Source organism: Gobio gobio (assembly GCF_949357685.1).
Source record: "Gobio gobio genome assembly, chromosome: 11".
In the NCBI taxonomy this organism is placed as follows: Eukaryota; Metazoa; Chordata; class Actinopteri; order Cypriniformes; family Gobionidae; genus Gobio; species Gobio gobio.
Genome location: NC_137104.1, coordinates 35,609,769 through 35,622,897, shown reverse-complemented (window position 1 = coordinate 35,622,897; position 13,129 = coordinate 35,609,769). Strand labels below are relative to the sequence as shown.

The 13,129-nt window shown below is 35.7% G+C and overlaps 1 protein-coding gene across 3 annotated transcripts; it reads left to right on the top strand.

Annotated features, from left to right (window-relative positions):
- Positions 1-3,988: 3,988 nt before the first annotated feature.
- On the top strand, positions 3,989-12,579 carry snx10a (sorting nexin 10a). Of its 3 annotated transcripts, XM_079828993.1 has the most exons (8): positions 3,989-4,123; positions 4,270-4,460; positions 7,569-7,608; positions 9,120-9,206; positions 9,370-9,470; positions 10,820-10,918; positions 11,404-11,616; positions 11,931-12,579. In XM_079828993.1, exons 2-8 carry the CDS (start codon positions 4,315-4,317, stop codon positions 12,040-12,042), a joined length of 798 nt encoding a protein of 265 aa, XP_079685119.1. In that variant the 5' UTR covers positions 3,989-4,123; positions 4,270-4,314; the 3' UTR covers positions 12,043-12,579. The 3 variants fall into 3 exon arrangements, with proteins under 3 accessions (XP_079685119.1, XP_079685120.1, XP_079685121.1); XM_079828994.1 differs by lacking the exons at positions 3,989-4,123; positions 4,270-4,460 and adding an exon at positions 6,598-6,675; XM_079828995.1 differs by lacking the exons at positions 3,989-4,123; positions 4,270-4,460 and adding an exon at positions 6,607-6,675 and having other exon boundaries at positions 7,493-7,608.
- The last annotated feature ends 550 nt before the right edge of the window (positions 12,580-13,129 follow it).

The following is a 13,129-nucleotide window of genomic DNA, read 5'->3' as shown; positions in this document are numbered from 1 at the left end:
ATTTTTAGAGCGTTATAAATGAAAACACTCTTTACTGGCACTATTGTGACCGATGGGATTAAATGTGTGTAGCCTACAACTCTATTAAATGGGAGAATCTCTAACATTCGCAAAACGTGTTTGCCGCATTCTGCTATTTTAACGCTTTGTCTTGGTTGCGAGTAGCTTCTTCGGAAAAACTAAAGACATAAACAGAGAGAAGTAGATCCGGCTACAATGTTCTTAGGCAAGTCGCATGCAGTTTTGTTTAACCGCCAGAGCGGTAAAAGTTACATAGTGTACGCCTACCTTTAAATGACGCTCCTTACCAATTGGTAATTTAATGAGGAAGGATGTTTTTATTTCACAATGCAATTGCTTCCACTCGGGGTAGTCTCTCTTCTGTATTGGATTTAGTTTTTCTTTTCGTTAACTTTATAGGATTAAGGAGTATTTTGCAGAAAGTTAATGTGAGTGAGTTTGTACCAGTGTATCTCACTCAATTGAATATAGTCTCCAACAGAATTGTGGGTTGCCTTTTTTAAACAAATTCTGATTGCCTTTACTGTTTATGTAAGCTAATTTGTGCTCTTTTCAAAGTACAACATGCTTTTCATCCAGTCATTTGAGAATTTAGGAAGTAGATTAAAAATTTCCCACATTTTGTAATCAGAGCGACAAATGACTCATAAATGTTTAATTGCACAATTTAGTTGAGTCATAAATTTTCCAGAGACAGAATCATTAATTTTCTGCCCGTTTTGTCTTTCGGAGGTTTCTTTCCTAAAACTTCTGCATCAATCACACAACTCAGAAATTGCTTTCCCAGACATTAGCTAGAATATGTTAGACATGTATTCTGCATATCTAAAATACACAGAGATAGTCAGTTAGCCATGGAGAAAGCAATGTGACCAATAATGCAATTACAGTTCCTGACGCATTGCTTTCTCACCTTCAGGGTCAGAGTTCAAGAGTTCATGTTCTGTACACTTTATCAGACGTAGGATGCCTCCTCCTTTTTGAGAAGAAAAATACCGAAATACAATTATCTCCTCCTTCTTAAATACAGGTGTACATCAGGGCAATTTGCCTAAAAATTTAATATCTGGGTTGTAGACATGTTATTAAATTGATAAAAAGCAGTCATGAACCATGTATATGTACAGTGGGGAGAACAAGTATTTGATACACTGCTGATTTTGCAGGTTTGCCCACTTACAAAGCATGTAGAAGTCTGTAATACTTATCATAGGTAACCTTCAACTGTGAGTGACGGAATCTAAAACAAAAAATCCAAAAAATCACATTGTATGATTTATAAGTAATTAACTTGCATTTTATTGCATGACGTAAGTATTTGATCACCTACCAACCAGTAAGAATTCCGCTCTCACAGACCTGTAGTTTTTCTTTAAGAAGCCCTCCTTGTTCTCCACTCATTACCTGTATTAACTGCACCTGTTTCAACTCGTTACCTGTATAAAAGACACCTGTCCACACACTCAATCAAACAGACTCCAACCTCTCCACAATGGTCAAGACCAGAGAGCCATGTGAGGACGTCAGGATAAAATTGTTGACCTGCACAAGGCTGGGATGGGCTACAGGACAATAGGCAAGCAGCTTGGTGAGAAAGCAACAACTGTTGGCGCAATTATTAGAAAATGGAAGAAGTTCAAGATGACGGTCAATCTCCCTCGGTCTAGGGCACCATGCAAGATCTCACCTTGTGGGGCATCAATGATCATGAGGAAGGTGAGGGATCACGCCCAGAACTACACGACAGGACCTGGTCAATGACCTGAAGAGCACAACACACTACACCGTCATGGATTAAAATCCTGCAGCCAGCGCATGTCCAGGCCCGTCTGAAGTTTCCCAATGACCATCTGGATGATCCAGAGGAGGAATGGGAGAAGGTCATGTGGTCTGATGAGACAAAAATAGAGCTTTTTAGTCTAAACTCCACTCGCTGTGTTTGGAGGAAGAAGAAGGATGAGTACAACCCCAAGGACACCATCCCAACCGTGAAGCATGGAGGTGGAAACATCATTCTTTGGGGATGCTTTTCTGCAAAGGGTACAGGACGACTGCACCATATTGAGGGGAGGATGTATTGCGAGATCATGGCCAACAACCTCCTTCCCTCAGTAAGAGCATTGAAGATGGGTTGTGGCTGGGTCTTCCAGCATGACAACGACCCAAAACACACAGCCAGGGCAACTAAGGAGTGGCTCCGTAAGAAGCATCTCAAGGTCCTGGAGTGCTCTCCAGACCTGAACTAAACCCAATAGAAAATCTTTGGAGGGAGCTGAAAGTCCGTATTGCCCAGCGACAGCCCCGAAACCTGAAGGAGAAGGTCTGTATGGAGGAGTGGGCCAAAATCCCTGCTGCAGTGTGTGCAAACCTGGTCAAGAACTACAGGAAACGTATGATCTCTGTAATTGAAAACAAAGGTTTCTGTACAAAATATTAAGTGTTTTTCTGATGTATCAAATACGTATGACATGCAATATAATGTAAATTAATTACTCCAAAATCATCAAATGTGATTTTCTGGATTTTTGTTTTAGATTCCGTTACTCACAGTTGAAGGTTACCTATGATAAAAATTACAGACTTCTACATGCTTTGTAAGTGAGCAAACCTGCAAAATTGGCAGTGTATCAAATACTTGTTCTCCCCACTGTATATATTGAAACAAACAAGAAAAGGGAAAATAGCTGCCTGACATCTGTAACCTCACTGCCTACTAACAAAGGATTATGACCACAGAAGAGACATTTATTACCATCGGTTGTGGGTCTCATGACCAAGATTAGCAGTATAGAGATGAACTTTGAGTTCTGAGGTATTTTCCTCTCAAGAACCTGTTTTTGTAAAGTCATCCTGAAATAAACAGGTCAGATGACAAACTGAAAACACCCTTTACAGTTATAATTTAAAAAAAAGAAATAACTCCATTGGTTCTTGGCTCGTGTGTGTGTGTGTGTGTGGTTGAGAGTGTGTGTGTGTGTGTGTTTGTGTGTGTGTGTGTGTGTGTTTAGACTGGCTACTTAAAATAAGCCCTATATTATATAACATCTTGACAGACAGTCCTGAGTGTCTCGTATGCTCTATTCAACAAGGGTACAATCCAATGTACTTCCTTATTGACACAAGTACTTTATTGATTTCTGAATTAGGAAATCATTTTGGATGTTGTGGTAGAGGTGATGTCTCGACTGCATTATGTCACTGGGTTTGGTATTGATAGAGAAAAGTCCAGCTTTCCAACCGGACTATTGAGCAAATACTTCAATGCTTTTGTGTTCTTTCAGAAAAGTTTCACATACCATTTACCTGAGAAACTTTGTGTTAGCAATTTTTTTTTTTACTGGTTCATCTCTTATGATTGTGCCAATATAGTTTACAAACAGTGATTTCCGTTTTGGCAGGCGCCAAAATATATAAAGATTTTTTTAATTTACTGTAGGCTAACGAAAGGCTTAATAGGTAGCCTAATGTCCATTTCTAATTTATTACTTTAACAGTTCAACTTATCAAGAGCATGTGTGTCTGTGTGTGTGTGTGTGCATTAGATGATACAAATGTTGTATGTTTTGACCAGTTTCAAAGGTTTATTACATTTTTGTCCCTGAAATCCACCCTTCTGTTGGGATCAGTATAATCCAGTATAATCTTTTTGGATCAAAGGTCCCAATTTTACAAAAAAAATGTAACACAAACTGATGATTTCATCCAGATCAAAACCAATATTGGATTTTGTGATCTAATCTGATTTCAGAATCCTTTTTTTTCTTCTTCTTTTGAACAACCGATTTTCAAGATTTGATCCAATCCGATAGCCGATTACTTTTAAACAACTCCACGTGATTTTTAGCAATGTTTTTCGGTTAAATATTATATTGGGAAAAAATAATATTAAGGGGGGAAAATGTCAAAAGCAGCACTCAGTACTCAAGTTTTGTATGTCCTACATTTTAACTCACACACTCCACCCACTGGGGCTGCCCATGTATCCCTTCCTCTAACCGTATATAAGTCAGAAAACAGTTATGTAAACTGGGTCTGCTGAGTGAATGTATGTTTGTGTCAGACGTGCTGCACATTTATTTCCCATGTGGATTTCCCAGACAGGGTAAGAAAAATACATAAATTGCAAAATTAAAGAACTGAACAGGATAAAAATGCTTTATATGTTTATTCACATTTTTTTTAAGTATACATCTAATTATTAATGAAAGTGGAATGGAATTTCAAAACAAATCAATCTTTTTTTATTAGAATTTTGTTCATGCATAGCTGAAGAATAGCTGAATGTGATAGACAATGTCAACAAATGAAGTAGAGAATTCTGGAGAGCAGCAGAGTCAGCTCTTACCAGAGGAGAGGAATATTGCAAGCGACCAACCACTGAAAACCAGTCATGCACATCAGCACATGGAGGATCAAGACAAGGACCAAGACAATGGAAGGTAAAAACTATATGTTAAATATGAAAGTGTATATGAACTATGCAAAATCTAATAAACAGCCTATTAATATCTCAAATAGACCTCAAACTTCCAATCTGTTTTAAATACCTGATACTGCCCACTACATCTGAAAATGTGCTATTGTTTAGATTATACATTTTTATGGTAAATGATCCATTCTATCAGATAATCTACAATGTGCAGATTGCAGAATCCTGGATACTAATTATTCAATTTAAAGGACTTTAAAAGGATATGTCTATGACATGTTTGGAACAAATCTTGACTGACAGTCAGTAAAATATAAAGGTGCCAGATTATGCAGTGTTTTATAAACTAATAAAAGATCCTTAAAAACAATATTTTGGTGAACTGGCAACCAATGTAATTCTATTGGTGTAATATGCTTTATCCTTTTAAATTTCATCAGTACTCTGGCTGCTGCATTTTGTATAAATTGTAGCTTAGCTTTATAACCCTTAGGCAAGCCAGTAGCATTACAATAATCAAGAGGAGGAGAGATAAATGCATGAATTAATTCCTTAGCATCATTCAAAGATAACTTTTTTTCCCACGTGATTAATTTGAGACTTAAAACTCGGGTCACAGTCCAAAATGACACCCAAGTTCTTTACTTTTTTTTTAGGTTGTAAACAGTATCTCTGCACTCAACTGAAATGCATAATTGTATATCATCAGCATAAAAATGCTAATTCATGTCATATTTCTGAATTATGTCGCCCAAAGGGAGCATGTATTATGAAAGTAAAAGTGGCACAAGAATTGATCCTTGAGATATACCATATATTATTTTATATGTCTGTCAGTCACCATATTAACTAAGAAGTTCCTTACTGTAATACATTACATTAATATGCTTGCTGAAAATATATACAATTATGAAAGAAATGTTTGTGTACATAATAGTAAATACCTAAACTCCACATAAAAAATATTTTGATGGTTTATTTTTTTGTTAAGACTAAATATAAATGATGTGTATTTTTTTGTCTTTGGAGAATGGTTTTGCAAAATAGTGAATATTCTACTTGTTTCTGACACTTGGACCACCACCAGCCACAGACCACAACTTGTCATGTGACCTGCCTTCTGAAATTCTGGAAACATTCTTATTACTGCATGGCTATTTTTGCTTATATCAGCCTTTTTAATATTTCTACATGCAAATGGCCTTCATTATCCTTGGCTATGATTGACTTTGCATGTGAACTAAGTAGGCTAATAACAGTTATGGGTTGTGGCTTTATACTGCCCATTTAGTTTGTAACGACCCATCCTTCCTTAAGGGTCTCTTTGCAAGTCCTACAACATTGTCACAGGTTAACAAAACAATATGCATAAACATTGGACATCAGACTGAACTGATCAGGGACATTGGTCAAATAAACTATGGCCATTTGAGTCTAATGCTGAGATCTCCTGGCAAGAACATCACAATGATTTATCCCACATCTATAATGGATTTTTTTTTTTTTTATTGTTTGGGATGAAGTAATAAGATGGAAACATGTAAAAGTAGAAGGCCTTTTGTTTATATGGTCATATCAACATTTTTGTAACTTTGTTCCAGTATGGGTGTATTAGGGAGGGCGCAAATTATTTTGAATGTTCAGCATGATCAAAAAAGCAAGAAAAACCTGTTTTTCAAGGTATGGATTAACAAATAATAACCTGGTTCCATGGCAGATGTCTCGACTATAATTTTCCAGAATTTTCCTAGTAATTTATTGAGCAATTGGCAGTCAGTGTAAAACATTATTAAAAAACAGCTGTTATATTTAGAAAGAGGTTCTCTAAATATCAGTACTTAGTCAAGCCCAATGGTTTTGGTAGGAGTCATTGATAGTGGTTTGCTTCTGAAAATGTCCGAAAATATTACCAACTCACATATTAACATTTGTTTATTAATGATAATAATTATTATTATTATCATAATCTCCACCACCTTTATTATGTGTAACAATAACAACGTTGACGCACCTGCGGATATTATACATGAACAACAAACGTAAGTAGAGAAGTATTTTCAGATTTGAGAGCCGCGCATGCGCACATCAAAGTCTGAAAGTCCGAGAAAAAACTTTCATTTCCCCATGCGATCTTGTTGCCACTTTTTAATCACATCAGTCTCAGGAGCACCTGGAGAGTAGCGGAAGAGTTACAAAACACCAAGCCGTAAAACACGACAGAAAAGGTGAGAATAACAAACTAATGTAGGCTATCTCAGTTTGTATGACGTGAAGTTATATATAAACATAGGCTTTACTAATGAATTTATTCATAATGAATGTGAACGAAACACTAGAGTATAGAAACGGCAGATAACGCTTGTGATGTTGACACGAAGTAGGCTACAGCTGCTGTTCAAGAGTTTCAGTGAAACATGATTTTCTAACAGAACATTACCGTGGGGTGGTTCTTTTGTCACTCTGTAGTTAAGTTGTTTTTCTTTAAAATGTGGAATTTTCTTTAAAATACAATGCCACGTTTCCAGCTTTGGTTTCAGCTTATAAAAATGTCCATATGATTGATCTATAATCACAAAAAATAAGAAACGCAGATTAGAATATATTGTCATTAGTTTTAAGTTGTCACAATGTATAAATCAGTCTATGTATGTGTGTAGGCTATGCATATATATGTGTGTGTGTGTGTGTGTGTGTGTGTGTGTGTGTGTGTATGTGTGTATGTGTATGTATATTATGTGTGTATATATTTGCTGTCTGCTGGTCAAGTAGTCTGGGATTCATAGTAAAACTAAGTAATTCAGTTATCATCATAGCGTATTAGTTTGAGTATGAATGAAAGTCACAGTTGGCATGTTTGTTTGGACAAATGCTGATAGAACTTCCATTTTAGAATGGACAAAAAAAGTGATCTGCTTTATGGTTCAGCAAAACAAAGCCTGATTTCACTGAAAGAGTTATATTTGGGTTTACTGCTGCACAACAACTTGTTAGTTGTTATTTTTTAGACCATTTTCTAATTTAAGTCATGTTTTCTACTCTTAGTCCAAGAGAACCAAAACAACCCAAGTACCTGCTAAAATGTTCCAACACTCAAAATCTCTTTCTTTGCCTCCCCCAGTCAAATCTCTGAGATGGAAAATACAAGCCTTGTGAAGAAGGTCAGTGTCTTGTTTTTCTTTATATTGCATGTTCATCTATGGTTTTAATTTGTATGACTCGGCAATCCTTGGTAAGCTGTTTTTGTTTTTTAAATGAAACCACAACTTTCATAAACAGTCATTTGAAATTAGTCTCTTCATGTTGGTGTTCTGATGTGCAAAATTATATTCAAATACAGATTAAGTCTACTCAAATGGATTCTTTTTTTGTTGCTAAAATTAAAGGGACAGTTCACCCACAAATACAAATTCTGTCAGCATTTAGTCACGCTCAAGTTGTTCCAAACCTGTATGTCTTTGTTCTGCTGAACACAAATTAAGATATTTGGAAGAATGTTTGTAACCAAGCAGATCTTGGCAGCCATTGACTACCATAGTGGGAGAAAAAAATACTATGGTAGTCAATGGCTGCCGAGGTCTGATTGGTTACAAACATTCTTCCAAATATCTTCCTTTGTGTTCAGCAGAATTTTTTTTTTTTACACAGTTTTGGAACAACTTGCGGGTGAGTAAATGATGACAGAATTTTTTGGGTGAACTATCCCTATGTTTGCAGCATTTAACTAGTACCTTTAATCCCAATGCCTTTTTAGATAAATGTTCACTTGATCATTGTAAGGGAAAAAGAAAATGAAAGCTGCTTTGGTGGAAACAAGTTTTTAATTACATTTTGTAACTGAACTGCAATTGCATCATGCCTGGAATTTTTCAAGAGGAAACTGGCAGCACATAATTTCACTAGCAACGTTTCATTTGTTTATCAAATGTTTTTTTCACAACCATGCAATACTATAAAGGCTTGCTTGCATCAACATTATTTTTTATTATTACATTTTGGGATATGTTTATTCATAAATAATAGTTATTTTTTTTAAATGTCTCTAAGGTGCAATACGGGTTATGCCCAACAAACGTCCATATTCTTCCATAGTTTTTGTATGTGCTTTATTAAATATAGAGCTGTTTTCAAAGTGGCGAGCAAAGTTGAGCATAAACAATGTCCATCACATATGGATATTAAAATATTAAAACTGAATAAAATGCCAACAATAAAAATGACTAGCTAGGTTAGCTGATTGCCTTAAAAGTCCATTGATATCACCATCAGCTTATACTGCTGTTAACACTTTCTCTGACAAGCAGTTACAACGAGACCTGTTTTCCTGTTTGTTCATGTGATTTTTTTTTTTTTTTTTTTTTTTTTGTAAGTTCCTGTAAAAAAAACCCTTGAAATGTCTAAGAAGGTATTTTTGGGAAGTGTTCTGTTTGACCTCAAGTGGATTTGTTGGCTGTGATACAGTAAAGTGTGTTTATTTGAGAAATTCCAATTGCACATTACAAACACGTGCCAAATACCCTCCAAAATTCCAGTTAGTGTGAAAGGTGGCTGAAAGGGCAGAGTCTTAATGGGAAAAAGTACAAGCACACTTTCTGCTGAGTCACTTCCTTGTTCAATATGAAATGCATAAGTGATCATAAACGTTTAACTCTGACTGTTTCTCTTGTTGCAGGAGTTTATAAGTGTATGGGTACGAGATCCTCAGATACACAAGGAGGATTTCTGGCATGCGTACATCAACTATGAGATCGGTCTTCACGTGAGTGCAGTACCCACATGTTTACTATGCACTGTTGTTACTGGGGAATGTTGTTGATTAGACATTTTTTTCTTATGGATGATTGGCTCTCTGTCTGTATTTTTTTCCATTGCCACATTTACCGATGAGAACATTCGTTTCAATATATTTTTCTTGATTATAGACCAATAGTATGTGTTTCCGGAAGAAGACCTCTTGTGTGAGGAGGAGGTATAGTGAGTTTGTTTGGCTGCGGCAGAAACTACAGAACAACGCTTCGCTCATGTAAGTACATTTGAGGGTACAACATTCAGGGCAATAGAATATTATATTTTTATTTAAAAAAAAGAAAAGAAATGCAGAAAAATCAGTACTGCATAGTCATTTGGCCATTATTAAGGGTCTTATAGGCCTTGTTTACACCAGGTTTTAAAGGGATAGTTCAACCAAAAATGAAAATTAGCCCATGGTTTTACTCACCCTCAAGTCATCCTAGGTGTATATGACATTCTTCTTTCAGACGAATAAAATGATTATATTTTATAAATTTTTTTTTAGGAATTATATTAAAAGTGTCCTGGCTCTTCAAAGCTTTATAATGGCAGTGAATGGTTATGTCATTTTTGAAGTCCATAAAAGTAGACAAATATATTTAAAACTTTATAGACTAAAATAATTCGCTTTTGGCGGTCAGCGGTATGCGAGTCGCTTGCACTAAAAGAGTAACCCGCCTTGACCCATGCTTATTGATGAATGAGAAGCGCTAAGGATAGAGCAAAACAAAACGTAGCGTCGGGGTAACTCTTTTAGCGCAAGTTGACTCGCGTACCGCTGTCTGTTTCTGTCCTCTCTGTTCGCGTTCAAATGTACATTGTGCAAGCTTTTGTCCATTAGATCGAAAGATCTGAAAAAGCCCATAGATTTACCCACCCATAGATCCTGCCCTCGAAGAATAGAGAAGTATTAAGCTAAGAGTAAGGGTGGGGTTGACCTCATTGCTATGAATGATGCCATCAAGCTTACAAACTATACACCGATCAGGCGTAACATTATGACCTTATATTATGTTGGTCCCCCTTTTGCTGCCAAAACAGCCCTGACGTGTCGAGGCATTTACTCCACTAGACCCCTGAAGGTGTGCTGTGGTATCTGGCACCAAGATGTTAGCAGCAGATCCTTTAAGTCCTGTAAGTTGCGAGTATGGGCCTCCATGGATCGGAAGGATTGTTTGTGATTTGGTCTTAGTGACTTAAGAGTCCTCTTGACTACTCTTAACTTTTCACTAATTTAGGAGCTGGTTTTAGCACTAAAATGCTTTGTGAAAAACTCTTAGAACAAAAATGTAGGAGTCCTAAAATTAGGACTGACACATGCATTATTTTTAAGAGTATTCCTAAAGATTCCTAAATCTGCAAGTTAAGAGCTACTTTTTGCTTTAATATGTTTTGTGAATACGGCCCCTGGTGTAAACGGGAATGGGTTTCCCTTCGTCTAGGCCCTTACTTGTGATCCGACCGACCAAAATGCTTCTTAATACCAGGTGTAAACGGGGCCATAAAAACTGCATGTATAAATTTGATTAAGGATATGAGTCTAATCTCTCCCTTTCTTTGCAATGTCTTTTGTTTCTGTAGAGAGTTACCTAAACTCCCTCCCTGGAATCCTTTCTTCAATCTCAATAATGACATTCAGATCATTCAACGGATGCAGGGGCTGCAACAGTTTCTTGAGGCGTGAGTTTCTTCTGTCACTCCTTTACGCAGTCTTCTTATTTTGGTCATCATTTATGATGAACTTAATATAAAAATAATTGCAACATTCAGTAATTAATACATTCTGTTGTCGATTAGACATGAAGGAAATGCAGTATTTTTTGCCATCTAGTGGCTGCTTCAAAGAGACACATTCCCTATAAACCTTTAGATAGAGTGAATATAATAGAAATGTATAGAAGATTATATATTATATTTTTTTCCCTCAAACATACAGTGTATATATTTGTCCAATATTTAATCATATAAAACAATATAGAAATTATACTAATGCAGTGTTTTATTGTATAGCATTATTGTTGTTTTATTGGGAACCTTTTTATTCTTTTCTCTTTTTGATATTTATTCTTTTTCTAAATTAACTGCTCTTCTTTAAATGGCCTCATCACCAATTTCTAAAAATCATTATATTCCATGTAGTTTTATTGAATTGTTTGTGTTTACAGAGTTCTACAGACACCATTACTGCTGTCAGACAGTCGACTGCACCTGTTCTTGCAGTCACAACTGAGCATTGCAAAAATGGACGCTTGTGCACAGGGACTGACGCATTACACCGTTGCACAGGCAATACAGCGATGTATCGGCGATGCACGTTTCCCTGTGGAGGAACAGAATCAAGAAGACAACAAAATATGCTGCGACTCAGACTGTGACAGGTGCGTGCCTATGTCTCACAAATATCATAAACTTCCGCAGTATTATTTAGATATGTAAATTGCTTTATTTTAATGTAAAATGTTTTATTCATCTATAATTATGGCAGAACTTTACAACCATATATACATAGATGTTAAGAAAAAGAGACATTTGGCCATTAATAAATAAAAGGGGCATTTTAAATATGTAGATTGATTCAAATAATGTATGTATGGATTACTTTCAATACATGTATACAGAAATTGTGATGCACAACATGAATAATCCAATCCAGTTCTTTTTTTTTTAATGGCACTTTATTTCTTTTTTGCAGTACAATATCCTCTGGGTTGAACTCATCCTCTGAGGCAGAACTCTTTAGCAGCCTGTCTTCATCTCCTAGCAACCCGCAACCCTGCAGCCTTGATGTGGACTCGGTTATATGAACCAAAAGATGTACATATACACGCACACACATACATATACTCTGTCAAAGAGAGCCCCAGTTGCTGCTTACAGCCTCCAGAGTTATATTTGGATGGATAATGAGTGAAAAAAGGTCTTGATTATTTTTTTTATTACATGTTGTATTTGTGTCCATGTTGTTGTTTTAATCTATATATATTTTCTTTATTTAATTTCCTTTGGTCATCATATTAAATCATCCTCCATAACTAAAGTGCTGACATGGGAAGAAAAAACAACAATTGGAGTAAAGTAGACGGGAGTCCATTGCATGCGTTTAATGTGTGCCTGAAAAAGAAGCTTTTTAAATTGCTTCAGCATTTTCTTTAAAGATGTGCTTTTGTTTAACAGATTTTAAAATATCAGAAAGTTGTATAATATCATTTATTACATTAAATGTTTCTTAAAAAAATCTTATATTAACATTGCTGAAAATGTGTGAGGGAAAAGTGTTTTAAGTAAATTTTTATGATGATTTAGTGTATATTTACCGATAAACAAATAAATGTTTTCTTTTTATCTAGTTGTGAATGGAATTTGTTCACTCAAAAAAAAAAGGTTCTATATGGCACCAAAAATGGTTCTTTGTCGTAATCATAGAGGAACCACTTTTGGTGCTATATAGCACCATATCTTAACATGTTCTGTATATGGTAGCAGTGCTATATAGCACCATAGTTACCGGTGCTATACAGCACCTTAGTCAAAGAACCGGTGAAGAACCTTTGTAGAACTGCTGAAGAACCACTTAAGCACCAAAATTGGTACTATATAGCACTTAAAAAGGTTCCCCTATGATTACGAGCCAAGTACCATTTTGGTGCCATATAGAACTTTTGATGAAATGTTGTGGAAATGTTGCTATTATCTAAATAAAAACATAAATGCTAAAATTAATTTTCAAAAAATACGTTTTCAGAAAAAGATTAGTTTCTGCCTGTTCACAACATTTAAGTTATATTAAATGCCTTTAATTTTTTTAATTTTAGGATTGATCATTTAAGGATAAAGGGCATCATCAGTATGAGCAACATAAAAAATTGCGAAGGTCGTTGGTGTATAAGAACT

Coding starts and splice junctions, on each gene's coding strand:
- snx10a (XM_079828993.1), top strand. CDS start 4,315: ATGTCAACAAATGAAGTAGAGAATTCTGGAGAGCAGCAGAGTCAGCTC. Junction 4,461..7,568: donor AAGGACCAAGACAATGGAAG/GTAAAAACTATA, acceptor TGCCTCCCCCAG/TCAAATCTCTGAGATGGAAA. Junction 11,617..11,930: donor TGCGACTCAGACTGTGACAG/GTGCGTGCCTAT, acceptor TCTTTTTTGCAG/TACAATATCCTCTGGGTTGA.